The 8,792-nt window shown below is 37.4% G+C and overlaps 1 protein-coding gene across 1 annotated transcript in view; it reads left to right on the top strand.

The window, feature by feature from the left end:
• Window positions 1-8,792, top strand: part of LOC144964377 (corticotropin-releasing factor receptor 2-like) — a gene marked incomplete in the record, with an annotated part of 220,211 nt that overhangs the window by 201,452 nt on the left and 9,967 nt on the right. Inside the window, 1 exon segment of the mRNA XM_078898552.1 lies at window positions 6,825-6,941. Coding sequence (XP_078754678.1) covers window positions 6,825-6,941 — 117 coding nt within the window.

The following is an 8,792-nucleotide window of genomic DNA, read 5'->3' as shown; positions in this document are numbered from 1 at the left end:
ACCAAATATGTAGTACGAGGCACATTCCCGATAATTTTTAATCGACAATACGCTTCAACAGTCGTGACGTCACTTCCCCCGTAATGACGCAGGGTAACTTAGTAACTAGCTCTAAACTATCGGAACAATGGCGGACGCCATTATAAAATACTTCTCCGACGAGCATAAAAGTGTATCCAGAGAAGAAAAACATTATAAATATGATCACGTTTTGACTTTTATACATTCTGATCACAGGACATATGAAAAGTTCTAGCCAGCATGAAGAATAAAAAGTACCAATTTTCTTTGTTGAGAACCACGATGGCCGCCGTTGCTGGTCGACGTGACATCAGACTATTGAATCCAATTATAAGGAGATCACGAACATTTCAGGTGAGATACGTTGTTTGACATAGGCTGGGATTTCTCTCATTCCGTCATAATATATTTATAATAGACCGTGACTTTGTTAAACTCCGATACAGGCAATCGTATCGAAATATAATGTATTTACACTTAACGGTGATTGGCATCCGGCCTAGGGGGTACGAGGGAATTGAGTAATATACGATTCTTACACTCCTGCTTTTTGGAATACGATTCAATAGTCTGATGTCACGCCGTCCGGCAACGGCGGCCATCTTGGTTCTAAATAAAGAAAATCATTACTTTTTATTTTTCATGCTGGCTAGAACTTTTCATATGCCTTGTGATCAGAATGTGTAAAAGTCAAAACATGATAAAATTTATGTGGGGTTTTTTTTTCGTCTGGATACCCTTTATGCTCGCCAGAGAAATATTTCATACGGGCGTCCGCCATTGTTCCGATAGTTTTGAGCCAGTGTTACTAAGTTACCATGCGTCATTAGGAAGGAAGTGACAATACGACTGTTGAAGAGTATTGCTTATCAAGTAGGATGAGATAGATTCCGGGTGTAGTCGAGATTTATTCTGACCCGCCTGTGATTGGGTAGCTGGGTTTGTTAGATCTGGTGGAAAGTACTTTGCGTCCTATCCGAAAGGTAGAGAGCAATTTATAGTATCCGTTTCATGCTATAGAAAACAGGATGAACTCATGTTCTATGCGCCAAACAGCTCTGAAGAACTTCATTTTGAAAAAAAAAATACTAATACTGTTTTATATACGCCTTCTAAGATTTCTATTTCACGACTTCTCCGATGTTTGAGTAGAGAACGGAGGGGGGGGGGGGTATGCCTGAAGCCTTGTATCGTGAAAATATTAACGAAAAAGTAAAAATGGAAAGGATTCGGATGGGAAAAGCACAGACAATAGACGTTTAGGGTTCAAACCCTTCGTCAACAAAACAATAAACAAAGGAACATTGAAATGACAAAGGGTTTGTACCCGAAACGTCCGACACTTGTCTGTACTATTCCCTGCCTTCGGAATCTGTTTCCAGTTCACATTTTCGTTAGTATTATCCTAGGAATTGTGTCCAGTTATCCTTCCTGGATTTGTCCACGGATCAACCCCAAAACAACAAATGCATGACAAAGTACATCCCTGTTAGAAATTGAATAATATCCGGGCCCCCATAGACCGTAGATAATTATAGCGTTTCATGAATTTCCTGGCACAATGAAGTCAAATATATAACTTTGCACGCTCCGATACAATCGGGAAATCCCGTAATACAAAACAAAGGACCCTTACACTGTTATTTTCTTCGGTCTGTAAATCACTAAATTATAGATATATGGGTTTGTAGCTGAAATAATGATTTCAATGATGACCCTGGTTAATCAGTTAACTTGTCGTAGTGTGGAAAAAAAACACGAAATTACAAATTTGGCCAGAAAACTCGTCCTTCAAATATCGATCTAATTAAATGACCCTTATCTTTCCAAAAAATCTCAAACCTGGGACTTAGATAGAAGACTTTACGACGTCCCAGGATTGAGAGTTTTTGCCAAGATAAGACTCATTTAAATCGATCGATATTTGAATGACAATTTTTCTGGCCAAATTTTTAAAATACGTGATGGTTTGGGTTTTTTTTCCAGAGTCAGGCAGTAAATTAGTTAGACACGTCAATTTCCTTGGTCTATAAAACAGTAAATGGATATAGATATAGGGTGTTAGCTGAAATAATGATTGCAATGACGACCCTGGCCAAACAATCTCTAGACACCCTTGGGTCAAAATCTTGTTATTTTCGTTCTCTAAGTTCATTGACGTGTAAAAGATTTACATTCCATGAAATGGTGAAATGAAATCCGAGGAATTTTCTTATTTAATAAAAATGAAAAAGAACAAAATACTTGGGCTTTTCTATAGATAGAATGAAGTTGACGTCACTCGGGTCTTTGTTATTTTTTTATTTTATTATTATTATTATTATTTTTTATTTTTTTTTTCATTCCGCGTTTATGAGTAATTCTCACAAGATTGTATTAACCAGACTATAAACGTTTAAGGTTACACATAGTTTTGGGTGTTAATACGTTTTACTTCCGGATGGCAATGTTGTGAGTTTCTTGATTAAACGCATTATATCTATAACTTGCTCAAAGCGCTTACAATCCCTGGCCAACTGCAACACTTAACATGTAGGACGAGACATAACGCCCGTTAGGTTATTTTACATTTTTTTCAGATAGATACGACGCCGTTAGCGATAAGGTACTTATTTTACACCTCAATAGAATGAGATAATGTGAGTAAAGAGTGTTTTTCTAAGGACTCAACTATGCGCTGCCCATAGCGAGACTTGAACCTTGGTCCTTCCGATCAAAGGCGATTGTCATACTTTTACACTACATAGCCGAAGAAATGAGGAGAGGGGAGGATAGTGGGATTTTCATGGTGTTGAATTATAAAATTTTATCTATCTTTTTGATCAAGATTGTTTTATAATTATTATATGTATAAGCCAACGTATACGTATTTGAAGGTCTGATAACCCAACTTGTTATGGCCTCATTGTTGTAATAATATAAATACTCTCAAACCAAATCAAAATATATTCCGTGACAACAATGTTGAACCAGGCCCATAAATGCGTTCGGTTATCAGACCTGCTAATATGTGCACCTTGGTGTAACCAAATTTTAAAATGACAATAATATTGCTTTAGACAAAGGCAGTGTCTGCCCCAAGGAAACTGAACCATTGTCCATCACATTTAATTTATTTCATGCATTTCCACAATTTCGCCATGTTTGTAGTGTTTCTTCTGTTGACCCCCCACCCCGCCCCGCTTCTTAGTAAATAATTAATATAGTACCCATCTCTGCAGGCACTCATTAAAACATGAGTCGAGTGAGGAAATGTGTGCGAAGTGTATAACAAGAGAGATAGAGAGAGAGAGAGAGAGAGAGAGATAGCGAGAGAAAGACAGAGAGACAGAGAGAGAAGAGAGAGAGAGAGAGAGAGAGGGAGAGAGAGAGAGAAAGAGAATGATGAGAGTTAGAAAGAGAGAGAGAGAGAGAGAGAGAGAGAGAGAGGGAGAGAGAGAGAAAAGGAGGGAGAGCAGGAAGAAGAGAAATGTCTGTATGATGTATTTCCTATTTCCATATCGTAGTGATATCATGTAATGTTATATCACTAAATTAAATGACAAATTGCTATTTTTATGGACAATCACGATCAACGATTAGAAATATAAGTAGATGAATAAAAAAGATTATTATTATTATTATTATTAGAATTATTATTATTATTGATGACATCTGTTTTATGACTGATCACGTTCAATATCGCTTGACATTGAATTAGGTCGAGACACCGCATAGTTATCGGCTCCACAAGGTCAGGTTGTCGTGACCTGGCAGTATTTTATTTTCCCCTTTATCAACAAAACTTCCGATCCGAAAGCGAGTGTCATACCACTAGACCACATAGCCACACAATATCTACGCGATACTTTTTTTTGGAGACGAAAACAAAACGGTCAGCCTTTCAATCACGTTTGAGTGTTTATCTGTTTCAATGATGAAATCTTTGCTGCTTGAAGCACGATGAAATATTTGATGACGATGATGATGATGATGATGATGATGATGATGATGATGATGATGATGATGATGATGGTGGTGGTGGTGGTGGTGGTGATAACGATGATGATGAAATACGAAATTAAATAATAGCTTTAATTTAATAAATGCAAGGATATAATGCATTACTGTTTAGATAAGTTCTGTAGACAAATTCTGGACGATTCGGGTTTCCCCTTTATCAACAAAACACGATATTATATGAAATTCTAAATAAGAATGAGATTTTCTTATTGTTATTCATTTTTATCAGTTTCAATTTAAAAAATAAAAAAGACATTTTAAATTCTATTTTCCAAGACACAAAAATATACAAAATATTCCTCAGAACACTCAGTAAATACATAATTAGGTTATTTGGGTGGGGGGGGGGGGGGATTTTCCCCTCACAGACCAACAAACAATTCCCATCTATGAGTGAGTCCGGTCTACTGTGAAACAATATCAAACCACGCGTAAAATGAACAACCACCATTTTCTGACCACCGGGGTTTATTTGGGGGGAAAGCACACTTAAGTATTTCGTGGTGTGAAACAAACGATTTCACTATGGTGATGAAAATAATATCATGTACGCAGGTGATTAGGGGCTGGAAAGTAAAAGGAAACAAAGAACAAGAATATTTTTTTTTAAATTTTAAAAATTGAGCTTTTATATAGCGCAATATCCACTTAACGTGCTCAAAGTGCTTTACAAGGGTCCCTAGTCAACAGCAACATTTAACATGTAGGACGAGAAATGACGCCTGTTAGACGATATTACAATTTTTCGGACAAAGACAACGCTGTTAACGGCCAGGTACTCATTTTACACCTGAGTACGGTGAGAGAATGTGAGTAAAGAGTCGTTTCCAACGTTTCAACTATGTGTCGAGCGAGGCTCGAACCCAGGGCCTTCCGATCCGAAAGCGAGTGCCATACCACTAGACCGCATAGCCGCACAATATCTACGTGTAACATTTTTTGGAGACGAAAACAAAACGGTCAGACACTGAAAACCAATTTTCCATGTCTCAGAACTGTCCCTAGTAATATTCATCCTTTTTCTTATCATCATCATCATTATCATCGTCATCATCATCATCATCATCATCATCATCATCATCATCATCATCATCATCAGTATCAATATCGTCGTCACCATCATCATCATCATCATCATCATCATCATCATCATCATCATCATCATCATCATCATCGTCATCACTATCATCATCACCATCATCACCATCATCATCATCATCACCATCATCATCATCATCATCATCATCATCATCATCATCATCATCATCATCATCATCAGTATCAATATCGTCGTCACCATCATCATCCTAACCATCATCATCATCATCATCATCATCATCATCATCATCATCATCACTATCATCATCACCATCATCACCATCATCATCATCATCACCATCATCATCATCATCATCATCATCATAATCAGATATGTTATCTGAATATGAAGTGGTCAATCACGATACTCCAAAATCATGTTTGTCCTCGCCATGTATTATAAATCTATGAATACTCAATATATCTGACCCAGCCTGAATGTCTGGGCGAAACAAATATACCAAGAAAACAACTAGAATAGAGTATAATTCATAATATGATAACGAACATTTCAGATTCAATCCTCATTCAGGTAATGAAAATATTTTTATAAAAATAAATATGATATTTATTTGATTGTGTTGTCTTTGTTGCAATATTATCGCTAAACAGGCGTCATGTCCCATTCTTCATGTTACGTGTTACTGTTGGTCAGGGACCCATTGTAAAGCGCTTTGAGCACGTTTAGTAGATATTGCGCTATATAAAACCTCTAGCTCAAGCTGAAGTTATTCCAATAACAGCAACTGATTCAATTCATCCGAATCGTTATAATCCAGTTATCATTTATTATACTGCTCATCTACAGATCTAAATATTTTCAAAAACTGGGGTGGAGGGGGGAGGGGTTGTTTACTGATAAAGGTTTAGCACCTGAGCCATCCATTGAATGTATTGTTTCATTACGAAGCCTTCTATTTTCTAATTTTAGTTAGTATCTTTACGACACCCTTGCGACAGCTCTTTATCGCATTTTCCTGTCCGTGAGAAAGTGAAGAGATGCATGCAGAATCTAGTTTGGATCTTAAGTCATCCTATTTATCTTTTTCCTTGTTCCAGATCCTGGTTTGAGCTGTCATCCTATTTATCTTTTTCCTTGTTCCAGATCCTGGTTTGAGCTGACATCCTATTTATCTTTTTCCTAGTTCCAGATCCTGGTTTGAGCTGACATCCTATTTATCTTTTTCCTTGTTCCAGATCCTGGTTTGAGCTGTCATCCTATTTATCTTTTTCCTTGTTCCAGATCCTGGTTTGAGCTTTCATCCTATTTATCTTTTTCCTTATTCCAGATCCCGATTTGAGTTGACATCCTATTTATCTTTTTCCTTGTTCCAGATCCTGGTTTGAGCTTTCATCCTATTTATCTTTTTCCTTGTTCCAGATCCCGGTTTGAGCTGACATCCTATTTATCTTTTTCCTTGTTCCAGATCCCGGTTTGAGCTGACATCCTATTTATCTTTTTCCTTGTTCCAGATCCTGGTTTGAGCTTTCATCCTATTTATCTTTTTCCTTGTTCCAGATCCTGGTTTGAGCTTTCATCCTATTTATCTTTTTCCTTGTTCCAGATCCTGGTTTGAGCTGACATCCTATTTATCTTTTTCCTTGTTCCAGATCCCAATTTGAGTTGACATCCTATTTATCTTTTTCCTTGTTCCAGATCCTGGTTTGAGCTTTCATCCTATTTATCTTTTTCCTTGTTCCAGATCCTGGTTTGAGTTACTGCAATGCCACCCACGACAGCTTTTCCTGCTGGCCCACGACCCAGGCAGGCAAAACAGCTGAGATACGTTGTCCAGACTATTCCTTCTCGGACCCTAACAGTAAGTTCTGAAGCATATTGATGATGTGCATTTTTCTGACCAAATTTTAGACACGTGCCTTTCCCGAGTACGCTAGTTAACTGGTTTATGTCATCATCATCATCATCATCATCATCATCATCATCATCATCATCATTATCATCATTATAATCTGTTTGTCTCTTTTTCTGATACTGCATTTTGCAATGTTATAAAAAGTTGAGCCTTTTTAAATGTAGCACAATATCCACTTAACCTGCTCAAGGCGCTTTTACAAAGTTCCCTGACCGACATCAACACTTAACACGTAGAACGAGAATTGACGCCTTTTAGACGATATTGCAATTTTTTTCGGACAGAGACAACACTGTTAACGACTAGGTGCTCATTTTACACCTGCTTTGTTCACTTCAATAAGGGAAGATCGATAATGTCTACGTTTCGGGCCTAAAACCCTTCTTCAGCCAACATTAAAGAAAACAATGAAGACATAAATATAAAATTTAAAAAACCCAGATCGACGGCAGAGAAATATAAATATTGAAGTAAATAACAATACAAAATGATTAAACAAAGATAGATAATGTGGACGTTTTGGGTTTCCCCTTCATAAACAAAGCACGATGAATAAAACACTAAGGACGAATGAAAGATGTGTGAATTTGCCTTAACTACGTCATTCTCATCTCTCTAATTCGTTCTTAGTGTTTCATTCATCGTGTTTTGCTCATAAAGGGGAAACACGAAACGTCCACAATGTCTGTCATCGTTAAGTCATTTTGTATTGTTATTTACTTCAATATATATTTCTCTGCCTTCGATCTGAGATTTTTATTTTGTATTTATGTCTTCATTTGGGTTTTTTAATGTTTGCTGAAGAAGGGTTTTGAGGCCAAAAATTTCGTGTTTGGTGTTATGTTCTTTCCTTAAGCTGTTATGTACATTTTTGTTACTTTTTCATAGTCCACAGCTTCCAGCAGTTTGGTATCACTTTGACTTCAATAAGACATGTTTTTCTCATTGACCATTTCCAGAAAATACCACAAGATTCTGTTTGGAGAACAGCACATGGAGCTTAGAAGCGTCATACAATAATTGTTATATTTCTACATTTGAGGTAAGTACCCTGCGGAAGTGACGTAAGGAATGTGTGTTTATTCATTGACCATTTCCAGAAAATACCACAAGATTCTGTTTGGAGAACAGTATATGGAGCTTAGAGGCATCTTACAATAATTGTTATATTTCTACATTTGAGGTAAGATGGTGATGTAGGCCAGCGGAAGTGACGTAAAAATACTGCCGTAGTGCTACAAAACATCTCTTGATAAATTTATATGAAATGTTATGTTATATTATTGGAAATGCCCTATATTAATGTAATTCATTACCATCACAGAGAGAGAAAGAGAGAGAGAGAGAGTGTGTGTGTGTGTGTGTGTGTGTTTGTGTGACAGAGAGGGGAGAGAGAGAGAGCGATGGATAGCCAGAGAGGGAGAGAGAGAGAGAGGGGGGGGGGGATTTTTTTTTAAACGTGAGCTTTTACATAGCGCAATATCCACTAAACGTGCTCAAAGCGCTTTACAAAGGGACTCTAACAAACAGCAACACGTAATATATAGAACGAGACGACGCCTGTAAGGCGATATTACAATTTTTTCTAGAGAGACACAAGGCTGTTAACGGCTAGGTACTCATTTTACACCTGAGTACGGAGAGAGAACATGAGTGAAGAGCCTTTTTCCAATGACTCAACAATGCACCGAGCGAGGCTCGAACTCAGGACCTTCCGATCCGAAGACGAGTGTCATATCACTAGAAGACCACATAGCCGCATGATAAAGGGGAGAGGGGAAACAGAGGGAGTGAGAG

This window comes from Berghia stephanieae, chromosome 2 (genome assembly GCF_034508935.2).
Source record: "Berghia stephanieae isolate SIO BIC M18660-M18661 chromosome 2, UCSD_Bste_1.3, whole genome shotgun sequence".
Classification (NCBI taxonomy): Eukaryota; Metazoa; Mollusca; class Gastropoda; order Nudibranchia; family Aeolidiidae; genus Berghia; species Berghia stephanieae.
Note: the sequence above shows the minus strand (reverse complement) of the source record. Positions and strands in the feature narration are given on the sequence as shown.